The 14,300-nt window shown below is 28.5% G+C and overlaps 1 protein-coding gene across 1 annotated transcript; it reads left to right on the forward strand.

Annotated features, from left to right (window-relative positions):
• Positions 1 to 5,629: 5,629 nt before the first annotated feature.
• LOC105170769 (uncharacterized) lies at positions 5,630 to 9,956 on the forward strand. The gene is made up of 9 exons (XM_011091676.3): positions 5,630 to 6,073; positions 6,524 to 6,710; positions 6,937 to 7,070; positions 7,188 to 7,300; positions 7,424 to 7,670; positions 8,517 to 8,672; positions 8,778 to 8,857; positions 8,969 to 9,018; positions 9,735 to 9,956. Exons 1-9 carry the CDS (start codon positions 5,672 to 5,674, stop codon positions 9,869 to 9,871), a joined length of 1,506 nt encoding a protein of 501 aa, XP_011089978.1. The 5' UTR covers positions 5,630 to 5,671; the 3' UTR covers positions 9,872 to 9,956.
• The last annotated feature ends 4,344 nt before the right edge of the window (positions 9,957 to 14,300 follow it).

Consider the following 14,300-nt stretch of genomic DNA (forward strand, 5'->3'; position numbering starts at 1 on the left):
ATGTGATGAGCATGCACCAATTAATCCAAACCCAGTAAACATCAACTATTGACTACTAATATGTCTTCTTCATCTCATTCTAATTAATAACAATTACTGTCAAATCAATCAATCTGAAATTTCCAATTCCACATACTTCAATATCACAAGAGAGTCGTGTTGACTGGTGCAATATCACTTACAATAACAACTCTTGACCATCACGCTTTTGTCTCCAGCTATTACATTAACTACAGAACTCACTTCGTGCAACATGCAAGAAAATATATTCTTACCAAAAAAAAAAATGAAAATAAAATGACAGAAAAGAGAAGGGGCCAATTGATAATGAAGTGAATGTTTGTAAGGGCATGTAGGAAATGAAGTGGGATTTTGCTTGAAAATGAAGCAGAGGACCACTTTCTTCCATGCGTGTTTGATGGTAGCTTCAGATTCCACCCATTGAATTTTTTATTTTAAATTCTATTGTATATTTTATTTTATTGAATACACATACATTCCACACATATATATATATATATATATATATATATTAAATTAAATAAATGACATCATTTTTGTAGAAATGTTGTGTATGTATTGAGCACAACAGAAGATTAAGTGGGATTTGGAATAAAAAATCTAATTTGATTCCGATCAAATTGAATTTTCTATTTTAAATTCTATCTCTAAGTGTACAAAATATTTTTTTATATAAAACAAATGATGTAATTCTTATATAAATGACGTTGTATATACATAATAGAAAATGTAATAGGATTTTAAATAGAAAAAAAAAATAGTCTAATCAGCCAGTCTATTTTGCATGGACTTGGCAACTTGACCAAAGTCACTCCAAAATATAATATTTACTTTTAAGTGTTAGTAGGAAAGTGAAGTGTTACTAAATTTATGTAATACAACTTATAGCTCTTACATTTTTTGTAATAATCAGAATTTATATGAAAATATGATATATGAAGTGAGTCACCACCCACTATTCTCAACTCATGACTAAGGTTTATGTAAATGATTCGTGTACAATATATTGGATAGTTGGTGACACATATTTTATTTTGTAAAAATTAGTCCTCATGGCACGTAACATTTCAGAAAAAAAAAAAAAAAAGAAAGAAAGAAAGAAAGAAACAACGGTAGTGCTAAAATGATGTGAAGTCATTTTTATGGAAAAAAAAGTAATTACAATTGATTTTTAAAAATTATCTAGTTAGAGGTATAATTGTTATATTTAAAAATTGGTATGGCGGTATCACTAACCAATGTTTGTAAGTATAGAAACTCCTTTTTTTTTATATATAGCATAAACGAGAGGTATGAGACATTAATCACCCATACATTCAGTACACAAAAAACAAGGCCCATTCCAATTATATAAGCATAAGAATACATATAGATGAACCTTGTACAAATATTTTTGAAGCTTTCCAATACAGAAAAACACAAATATTTTCTTTTCCAGCTTTCAGAAAGCTGCAGCTCCGAATACCTCATAACTTAGAAAGTAAGATTGACTGAAAAATGGTAGAAAGTGGGGCTTGTTTAGACCACACGCGTGAAGAATATAGAACCTGGACTGCACTGCACGGCACTGGACCAGATGCACAAAACTGGAAAGTTTTAGTAAGACCTGCACCACTCACATCATGATCAGTGCAAGAGGAAAGTGTGGCTTGTTATAAACAGTTATTAACCAACTTATAAGCACCATTCGTCTTTTCTACTTTTAGTTGTCAGATTTTTTTCGACTGTGGAAAACGTTGTCAGAGCAAAATATCTCTCTATAGATACTGTAATGCAGCAAAATATTACCCCATATATACCACACAGGAAGTTAAATATATATCCAATAAATTACTTGTACTTGGCGAATTAACACTCCTTCTCTTGGATATATAGATAGATAGATATTTGAGTTCTGAAACACATGCATAATTTTATATCAATAAAGTTTTGATTTAATAATTGAGATAACTTTATAATTAATACGAGATTATGAGTTCAAATTTCATGGTACAGCTATAGTTTTTATAATTAACACGGGCAGAATCAATTTTGTGAGCCTCAACTCGTTAATTAATAGGTCCCAAAATTGTGAGATTTTGGTTTTCATCACAAGTATGGGTGTTTATATTTGTTTAATTTTGTAATAATTGTTATTATAACTCAATTGTAACCAGGTATTTGATAGCTTTAGTAATGGATAAAAAACAAAAGCTCATCTAAGACCTCATGGCTGGCAAAAGTGAAATGAGTATATAAATAATTAATATATAGTCGATTTTCAGGATCCGATCGATGTTTATGGTATTCCAAATTATCGAGTAGAATTAGGAAATACCTGTTTTTCAAGATAAATGGTTATGCGCATAGAAAGCACACTCTTGAACCAAAAAAAAATGAAAAATTATTTACGCGGGAGCTCCCTCTTGAGCTGATTGAAGCTGCTTCTAGAATCCTAATACTTGGGGTCTGATCCTGGACTATATCATGCTGCCATGATATGTATTTATAGAATATTTTCTGACAATTTATTTATAATTGAATCTTAAAGTTCATTAAAATACACTTGAAAGAGAATAATTCTCAAATTTTGACGGGATCATTGCGGATGTGAAAAATCGACTCCACAAAACAAAATATGATTCTAAATGACAATAAATAGAATAAAAGATACAACTCGAATATGACGTATAGTGCATTATCTCATGATGATTGCAATTTTGCGAGTCAAACTTGATTACCAACAGGGAACAAAAACAATTCTGCATTATCATCATGAACTTTTTGAATAGAACCATTGATTTTCATGAAATGTGTTTTGCACACCCACAAAGATTGAATAACAGTGCGAAAAGTCAATAAATACTCATACGTTTTGGAAATTTAATCAAATTGAGTTGAAATAATAGAAAACCAACGGAAATGTATGTTATAACTTTGCAGAAAGTGAGGGAACACAATAATATGCTACACATTTGAGGCACGAAGCAACTTTGCTATGTCGACCATAATATTCAGTGTTAAGACTGTGGTATGATTACGCTTTCCTTTTCTCAATTGTCACTAGCTAGTCAAATTTGAATTTAAAAGCGCAATTTTTTAAGAAGTAAGTATTATTTTTGCTAATTTAGTGCGAACAAATTTATAGTTTCGAGGCCTAAAAGAAGAGAGTAATAAATTGAATTGCGCCAAATATGTTGCTGCAAAAAAAGTTCCTGGCTTAAATGTATTTCTAGTCCTGTAACTTAAGTTATTTGATGTTTTCGTCCTTTAACTTTTTAAGGTAGCATTTTGATCCTACATCTTTTCAATTTTCGCGATTACAATCTGTTTTTCCCCCAAAGTATGCTACCTTAGGAAGTCAAAGAACGAAAACACAAAATGACCTGAGTTACGAGACCAAAAATATATTTAACCTAAAGTCCTTTAACTTCTCTTGCGTTCTCAATTTTGCTATCGATGTTCATAATATAAATAAATTTACATTAACAATATATGATGCTCTTAAATTATGGTTTGGTACTCAGAAAAACAAATTTACATGAGAACTCAATCTTTCAAAACTATTTTATGTTTTAACTTTATAAATAAAATAAATCTGTTAGCATGGATCAAATTCCAAACATTTCTCCTAATTAGTATGAGATTATATATAAAGGAAAATCTTTACTAATACGTTTAAAATGCCTAATAATATGCTTATAATTCCTAATATGATGCTAACATATATACTTAATGAGTTTCTAAGGAAAGTGTATAATGGGAAGGGAAAAGGCAAGTTTTTCGAAACTTTTGGTCAAATTTCTTTTTTAGCGAGCTGCCAATTTTGGAAAGGCCTTCAATAATTTGCAGATTTTTAGCAGCTAATTAAAGTGGACATGGGCATTTCTACTTTTTGGTAAATAATTACAAAATAATGTGATTAATCAAATCAGATGGAATTGATGAAAAACCAAATTTGATTCGATGAATAATCGAATTAAAGTTCAACAAATAATATAATTAAATCAAATATAATATTTTTCATATATTATCACTATTTTTGTACTGAATTAACGAATCACAAAAAAAAAAAAAAAAAAAAATCATAGTGATTGCGTTGCTGGCTGAATGTTCAAATAAATTTTTATTGATCAATTTCACATTAATAGTTGAGTATGCAGTTTAATGCTAACTTGGTAGTGCTCTTCATGCATATTTATAGATACGTATTTTTGTATTATACGGGAAAAAAAAGAATTAACTTTTCCTTTACAAATCAATAAAAATATTTGTATATCGTCGGTCTAAAAATTTTTTGTATACCAAGCATATTCCTTAAAAAAAGAATTGTACGATATAACCCTAGGCGATATAATAACCCCTAGCTACCATAATTTATACTTTTTCAATATAAATATGGAAAATAAAAGTCATCGAGAAGAATTGTATAATTTTATCGAGATCTGTACAAACTATACTGTGTGCCGTGACTGCTAGTATGCATTGACTTGCAATGTATACACTCATATTAATACAACAAAAATTTTCATAACCACCTTCCACCTTTAGGGTTTGCCATCATCTCTATCTGCAGCCTTTCGGTAAAGTTGCTAAAATATAAAACAGTGTTCGCTTGCTGCTGATTACATAAAGCTCTTTCTCATCCAAAATAACAATTCTTATCAAGTTACAGTATTTCAGTTTCAGAAGGAAGAATCTACTATTGATTTATGAAGTGATTTGTGTTGAAATTAATATTTCTAGGGAAAATATATATTTTTCCAATTCCGTAAACTTTGGGTGGACGATATGTTTTATTCATTTTTATTTCAATTTTACAATTGAAGACATTAAATATAAAAAAGCAATATATTTGTTTCAATTTTTTAGAAAAAGTTTTTACTTGTCGCTCTTCTCTCTATATATATATTATACGTGAAATAATGTTGGTATTTTCTTGAACTATATATGGAGTTTTTGGTTGATTTTATGATATAAAATACCACGGATCATGAGATTATATGTCGAGGAGAGTCGTTGTGCTGGCGTAGTTGGATTAAAATTTTGACTTTGATTAAAAAAAAAAAACGAATTAAAAAATTGCATATATTTCATTGTTGATCTAATATGAAGAAATGTTATTAATTATGGCTTTGAAATCGGAATTCTTTTCCTGATTTGCATTCACAAGAATTTTCATTGGCTTAACTATTTGCAAATTTTCAAATCAAGAGGCTTAGATCTTGTGATGAAATTAGTATTAGCTACGTTAATTACACCTTTCCTTCCATCTTTATCATTCAAGGGAAGAAAGAAGAAAGCGTTCAAATCAAATAATAAAAATAAAAATAATCATATAATAATAATAATTGCTCCATCCAATAAAGGGTTTTTATTTAATTTTTTTCTCAAGAAGAAAAATCAACATATAGACTTTTTCATAACAATGATTTATTATTACAATTTAATTAAAAAAGCGAATCTCAAACCGATATAATCAACTCTAAAACAAATTATTTTTTTCAAATAATTCTTTATTTTGTCTTTTTTGATGGTTTTTTTTGGTCAACTAAATAATAATGTACCACATATTCTACCAATAAGTGTCTATAAATACCTCATATCCATGCAACCAAAATTCCAAGAAAATACAAATTGGAACAATAAGTTTGTGATCCCTCCCAAAACTATGACACCTTCTAGAGTACTTTTGTTCCAATTCTACCCTCTCCTTCTTCTCCCATTACTCCTGCAATCAGTCTCACACAAAATCCCAAGACTCTCTCCCCACAACAAAGAAGCATTGATCTTGAGAAACCCTGATGACGTCATCTCTACATCAGCCATTTCAAAAGATTTTAAGACACATTTCTACTCACAAACTCTTGATCATTTTAACTATGCCCCTCAGAGTTATGCCACTTTCAGACAAAGATATGTTGTGAATTCTAAGTATTGGGGTGGCCCAACCTCAAATTCCCCCATTTTTGCTTATCTTGGAGCAGAAGCACCACTGGATGAAGACCAGGAAGTTATTGGTTTTCTTAATGATAATGCTCCTCATTTCAAGTCTCTTTCAGTTTACATTGAGGTAAAAGTATTGATCATTTTAAAAGTTCAGAGGGCCAAATTGCCAAACTTTTTTTTTTTTTTTAATATTTTTCAGGGGTTTTTGCATATAATTACTATTTTAATTGGTAGGCCTGTTGCATTTATCAAATTTTTTTATACACCCCTCCATTCTAAAAAAGCAATATTTAGATGGCATAGTTGATCAATCAATTAAACTATTTTTTTTAAGTATAATAGTAAAATATAACATGATCAATCTTTTTGGAAAGATTAGTCGAATGATATGTCGACGGACATGACAAATACTGATAGTTTGAAGGTTAAGTAATGTCAGTTATTTATAACATAATTGATGTGATATATATGTCAGAATAATGTCAAAAGCAAGCAATTTTTGCTTTTCATTTAGTGGAAGAAAATTGAAGATGGAGTTTGTACGATATTATTGATTGGTTTGGTGTTGGTTTAGCATCGATTTTATGGAAAATCAGTGCCTTTTGGAAAAATGGAGGACGCCATGAAAAATGCTACGCTGCGTGGGTATTTTAGCTCAGCTCAAGCTATAGCTGATTATGCAGAGATTTTGTTGCACGTAAAGCATAAGTTTGCAGCACATTATTCTCCAATTATTGTCGTTGGAGGATCCTACGGAGGAAGTGAGTTCATTATTAGTATATATGCAATGTTTTTTCAATTAAAATCTTTTATTGTAAATCAATACACATTCCATATTTAACTTAATATATAGTACACATTATATATATTAATATTACTCATAGATACATATTGTTGTCGATTTAATATAAAATATAATATCAATTTACAATAAAGAATCTAGATGTGATATTTTATAAATAATTGATTTGTATTCCTTGATTTCAGAGCTAGCTTCGTGGTTTCGGCTCAAGTATCCACACATCGCTCTAGGCGCTCTAGCATCATCAGCTCCGGTTCTTTATTTCGACAATATTACTCCACAAAATGGATATTACTCGATTGTAACCAAGGACTTTGAGGTATTTGTAAAAAAAAATATAATTAATTCTGTATATTTTATAAAGTATTTTTTTTTTCTAAATTTGAAAAAAATCACTAACTAATAGTGGTATATATATACATTATTTTTTCGTCAGGAGGTCAGCAAGAACTGCTACCAAACTATTAAAAACTCATGGGCTGAAATCGACAAAGTGGCATCAAAACCTAAAGGCCTCTCCATACTTAGTCAAAGATTCAAGACTTGCTCGTAATGTTAATTAATATGTTCTTTTTTTATTCTTTCACCAGCCAAAAGTATTTAATTAAATATCACTAGAAAATTATCAATAATAGGAATTATAAGTCAAAATTTAGTATTTTGTTTTTTCAGGCATTTGAATAATTCTGATGAGCTGAAGGATTTCTTGGACACAATGTACTCTGTAGCAGCTCAGTATAATCATCCGCCAACGTATCCGGTGACTGTTGTGTGTAAAGGGATCGACGGAGCTCCGGCAGGGACTGATGTCATTGGCCGGATTTTCGCCGGCGTCGTGTCTTACAGAGGGAATAGGACATGCTATGATACAAATGCCTATAATTATCCTAGCGAAACTAGCGTTGGATGGGAATGGCAAGTGAGTCAGCTATTCATCCTTCCTTTTATTTTTTGTTCTTTATTTTTTTTTTAATGAATTATTTGTTTTATATGTATCCAACGTGAAAAAATCTATTATTATAGTGTGGAATCACATATGTAGACAAAATATAGGTTGTGATGTTGATATTGGATTAGTGCGTGTTATAGAAAGAAAATTGTAAGATAAATAGTAATAAAAGTTGCTTGTAGCTGAAATTAACTTAATTTTGCTTATTTATTATTTGCAAGCACCCCCTTAAATGCCAACTATTTGAGTTTTTATAAGGAACATTTCATGATTTTTGGAACTACCGAAATAATATATATTTTTTGAGAATAATTATATTTACACCCTTAATATATGATCCATTTATACAATTTACCGTTGTCAATTACTATGGTTTTTTTTTTTTTTTTTGAAAAATTACACATATACTACTTGAAAACATTGACGTTATTATACAAACTAATCCTACCTTTTGGCTTTTAGGTTGATTTCAGTAATTACACAAAAAATAAGTGTGTTTTGTGTAAATAAATTATAAATTAGTGAAGTATAAATATAATTTTTCCGGATATTTTTTGACATTACACAAAAATTCCTGTCTGAAACAATAATTTTAGAGTCTTCTACTAATATTTTCTTAATACATAATCATAGGAGTATTACGACAATCTGAAATGTGTGAAGTACATAGCTATTTATCACAATTTTATGTTCATCCCATTTCATATATTAAATTTAATTAAGAAGAAAACAATTTTGAGTTCCTAATTAGAAATTTCTCCGATATATAATCACTTTTTGAGTTGAATATTTATGGGGGCTTTGTATTACTTGCAGACTTGTAGTGAAATAGTGATACCGATTGGAAGAGGAGAAAACGACACAATGTTTCCAGCAGCTCCATTCGATTTACATGAATTTGCTAAAAGTTGTAAGGACTTTTATGGTGTCCCACCTCGTCCCCATTGGATTACAACGTATTACGGAGGCCATGTAAGTAATTAACCATATTTTTTTAATTATATATATAAAAAAAATTATTAATTAGTTAAATTATTTTGGAAACTTGATATAATTTCGTGTAATTATTAAATGCAGGATATTAAATTGGTTTTGAACCGATTCGGAAGCAACATAATATTTTCCAATGGTCTCAGAGATCCTTACAGTAGCGGAGGGTAAAATAAAATTATTATAACTCAATTAATTTCAAATTCTTTCTTTTTTTTAAATGAATTACTATGTTTTATTAATTTTATTTAACTATGTGTCCGAATTTCCAATCATAGGGTGCTAGAAGACTTGTCAGAAAGTATAGTTGCGGTAACTACGCCCAAAGGTATGCTTACTAACCTTAGTTCAGTTATGTTTACAAAGTCTAAGTCAAGTAATTAACAATCAATCCGAAATTCTCGACCAAATTAGACTCAAATCTTGTGATTAATGTACAGTTCAAAACGATTGATCAATCACGTAATAAGTGTATTATATATACTGTGTGATTAATTTAATTTTAATCAAATCTAATTTGAATAAGATTTTTTTTTATTAATTAATTACCTGAATATTTTGGCCCTATTTTTTATTTTTAATAATTGATAGAAAAGGATGATGTTGGAGTATATATTTGTCTGCCAAAACATATATTAATATTATTCAAATAAAAATTTTGACTGCGTGTATTTGGAAAGAGGGTGTCCTAAGGATATTAAAATAGGGTATTTGTCTGTTTGGATTATAAGTTATTAGAAATGGTAAATAATTATTTTTAATATCCTTCAAGTGTTTCTTTACCCTTTCTATGCCAAGGACAATTTGGTCATACAATATTACATTCCAAAAGAAAGAAGACAACGAGAAAATAAATAAGTGATAATTTGATAAGTGAGAAAATAAAAAAATGTATTTTATAATTTTAGCAATTAATATATAAAGAGGGCCATTTTTTTTATTTGATTTAGAAAAAGGCATCATTAAATAAATAAATTTGAACAATTAGAGGGTCGTAGATAATATTTTTTTTAAAAAAAAATAATTTATTCTTGTATTGTGCAGGTTCACACTGTCTGGACATACTGTACTCAGCCAAAACTGATCCAGATTGGCTCATTCTACAAAGGAAAAGAGAGATTGAGATCATCGAAGGATGGCTGAAAACATACTATTCTGATCTTCAGGCCTTGAAGAGATAGATAGAACTGAGGACATTGTTTTTGGAAGCTTCTTATTTTACTTCTTCGAAGAAGAATAATATGCTAATTATTTATGAAGATTAAATCATCACTTCTATGCCTTTTTCCGCTATTCCAATTATTAAAGTATGATTAGCAAAAAGTATAATTTTTTGTTATAATTAATTATTATAATTAAAATAAAAAATTATAACAAATACTAATAAAATACGTTGTGCAACTGATAGTAGTCCGTATTGTTTCACTAGGTGATAATACAATTTTATTGATTACTCATAATTTTATCTATAAATATGTGTGTGATAATACAATTAATACATAAATATTTATATATAAGGACAATCGTATCATTTCGTAATATTTAATAAATCGTCATATTCCGTTCTCGTAACATTACAAATGAGTATAGTTAAAAATTCTAATAAATTAATATTATCAACTATAATTAAATAAATTAATCTAAAATTTAAATCTTAATTTATAATTAATTAATATTTGCTATCGTCTTAACTATGCTCAAAGTATTTATCATAATTTTTTATTATAATCAAAACACCTACTAAAATTTCTTGCCCATCATCGTTGCTTAACCATAGTTAATTATTAATCACAATTACTTTTCACTTTTGATCATTTTAATTAATTATGATAAAAAATCTTATCTATTAATTTATTTATTAACTCCCCCCAGATACCTATCCAACCCCCGTTATCTTTCAATAATTATTTTTTGTTATTTCTTAATTTTTATTCATTTTCTGTCACTATTTTTTACAAATTTAATATTAATTTATTATTTTATATATACTTTATTAAATAATAAAAATTTATAAATATTTTTATTTTAAATCATATTTATAAAAATTGCATACATGGTATGCCACAAATTACTAATTATTATTAAGTGAGAGTACCCTCTTGATATCTCACTTAATTATGATCTGTCCCTTTTTTCCAAAAAAATTAATCAATTATTTTTACTTTTGATTTTCTCTCCAACATTATGTATTATATTTTCTTATCAATATTTTTTTCATAAATTAAAATATTTCACTTATTTACTATCTTAAATATTTCTATACTTTTTTTTGGTACTTTTGACACTATAAAAGATAAATAATACAATTTATGAAAGTATCTTTAAAATTCTGTATATACATAAAATATGGAGATAATTTTACATGCCCCCCTCTAAAATTTGGTGTATTATACTAAGATCCCATGTGGTTTGAGAAATTACATTTAACACTTTTGAAATTTACTTCCGTCTAACAAATAAGTCCCTCAATTAGTTAAAATTCACTGAATTTGTTGATATTAACAAAATAATAAAAATAAATATATATTTATCTCTGATTGACTCATTACTGACTTTATTGCATGTCAAATAATTTTTTATGATCAAATTACCCTCATACGTATTCACGTGTTAATGCATGTGTGGAGGTATATCTTCAATTTTAAAAGGTAGTTTAGTTCGAAAAAAATTGTTTGACCTGCAATAGGTCAGTAATAAATCAATTGAGTTTACATATCAATTTTCATTCAATTTTTTTGTTAATATCAACAAATTCAGTGAGTTTTGACCAATCGGAAAATTTATTTGTAAGATGAAAACAAACCTTAGAAGTGATAAATATAATTTCCCAAATCACAAAATTTCATAGGTGAAAAAAATACAGAAACTATTCTTTTGGCGAAAAAGTTGTTTAAAAATATATTAAGGCAGATGTAGTTGGGCTTTGAAAACCTAGTATTGTTTGTGCTTCATGTTAAACTGAGGTTCAATATTAGGGCTTTGCTGTTGCGCCGGCCGACATGGCTGGGCTGCACATCAGTCAAATAAGAAAACATCAACCTAATTTTCTGTCTATTTAAGCCGTCTACTTTTGGTTGTGGCGTAAGTGATTAATAGAATCCGATTAAATAAAATATTGGGTAAATTACAACGATCTACCTCAAAATTTGACATAATAATTAATCCAAACTCAAATATTTTTTAAAAATAAAAAAATAAAAAAAACAATATTCTTTTATTATATTTTATTATTAAATTATTATAATTTAAAATATATTCTTTTAAGCGTGCATGTACTTTCACAAAGAAGGAAAAAATCAAAGTGAGAGTGGAAGCGTGTATAAGAAAAAAAGAAAAATTAATCCTACTATAGACTAATACTGAGAATTAAACATGTAATTTGACGTGATAAATAATCATGCATAATTATACGATCAAACGAGACCCATGTGTATAAGGATGGGACCATCTAATTTCTTTAAGGAGAACTGTGTACACATAATATGTATATTTAATAAAATAGAAGAGAAAATGCAATATCTTGGAAGAAGCCAAACAGAGAATAACATTTGGTCCGTATGGTGAAACATACATGCATTTAATTAAGAAAGCCTTCCCCAGTCACTTGCATTCACAACACCTATGTCCAAACATGAACCTGTTTGGAACCTTCCTCATATCAATGGGACAAATCAGGATTTTTAATTGGTCTTTGGTCAACTACAACAACAACACACTTTCTCATATTATTGTATGAAGAATTGATTTTACTTGAAATAAATACTTTCAGCTTGAAAAACATAATTTTACTTTTACATTTTAGATTGTTTAGCACATAATTGTTTTTTCTCATAATTTTACATCATCAGCCCCCAAACAAGGGCTTGGGAGGGGCACATGCTCTCGTTTCCACAGACGACGCCAGATGGTGCGGCTTGCGACTCGATCTGTGACCCATTGCGCAAGGTATTGTTTGCTCTGATTTCATATAAGTCTCACGGGTTTGTTCTAACCTCGCTAGGGAGAGAATGTCTTGGGACTTATAAATCACTCAAACTCTTCGTTTGCAACCAATGTGGGATGCTTTGCCCACATCACAAATACTATATAAAACTTAACATACAATCTTCTTATTACTGAATTGCAGCCAATTTGATGGATCATTTTGATAATATCACTTTAATATTATCGTCAATATGATTTTTCTTCAATTGATAATAATAAAAGTTTTACCAAAATTATCACCGATGTCTCAGCCCAATGGTTAATGTTAAAATTGATGTCCCATGAACAAGTTCAAAATCATAGGTTCAAGTCCAATCGAACGTGTAAGTATTTATCTTGACTTGTGTGAGGTATTGTAATTTATTATCGTTGTTAGTCATGTTGATGTATTGATTGGCTTGAGTATTGCTAATTGTATCGAGTAACTTATTTACAATTATTAGTCAAAAGATTTTTACGGAAATTAAAAAAATGAAGTTTTTGGTAAATTAAGTCATAATTAAGTGCCAAAATAATTTGCATGCCTAAATGAAATTTCATCCACCATTTATAGTATGAAACCAAAATCCAATCATTAATATCTTATATATATGATTTCAAACATTTAAAAAGAGCTTGTAAACTCACCCAAACACCCCTATAACTCTCCCGTGTCTTGGCAATCAAGGTTCTAACTAGATTTTTGAAAATCTTTTGTCCAAATCAGGTTCGTCCAAATCAAGTTAGTTGCAAAATAAGTATAATACACTTATGATATGATTTGTCACTTTTTCTGAATTGTACACCAATCACATAACAAATATATTATAATTATCATATAATTGGTTCAAATTCGACCAAATTTGATCTGAGTTAAAATTTTCTCTAATTCTATAGTCAAATAAAATTTAAAATGGATGGCTTTTTCTTCATTTATATTACTCATTTATTACATCTATAGGGAGTCGGTCTGTTTTTTCTTGCCTCATACATACGCGATGACGCATGAACATGTTAGTTATGGATTGTCCGCCTGCTGCCTAATTTAGATAAGAATAAGATTGTAAAAATTCTAATTAAATAATGATATTGAAGCAGATCTTCAGTCATATCATACCTCAACGCTCATTTCATGCTTTTTGTGGCATTAATTAGGTGGCTTGAAATTAGCCTCCTTTTCAATATGATATTCTTTAAATAACTTATCTAAATATGTAATAAAAAATTTATTTTTCAATTCATGAATTAAAAATAAATAAATAAATAAATAAATTTTATAATACTAAACATGTGGAAATATTCGAATGGCTTTTGTCGCGATTTTTCATCAAAAAAATTATATTTGGATGGAATTCAATCAAGTTATTGATTTGAATAAAAATAAAACTATCTTTTTTTTAATTTTCGAGAAATTATTTTAGCTCTTTAAAACTTATAAAAAAATAAAAAATAAAATATTTACGGGCCGAAAACTAGAGGCACCTATGTAATTACTACATAGGTGTTTTTAGCTATTTCAATTATGCTATAAATAAATTCAATTTCATCTTTGACTGCTTTGCTCTCCTCATATTAATGTAAGTTAGAAACTATCGCCCTTGAATTTATTAATTTAGGTTTATCAATTTATTAATTTATTAATTCGTC

This window comes from Sesamum indicum, linkage group LG9, assembly GCF_026168435.1.
Source record: "Sesamum indicum cultivar Baizhima isolate 11 linkage group LG9, ASM2616843v1, whole genome shotgun sequence".
Lineage (NCBI taxonomy): Eukaryota > Viridiplantae > Streptophyta > Magnoliopsida > Lamiales > Pedaliaceae > Sesamum > Sesamum indicum.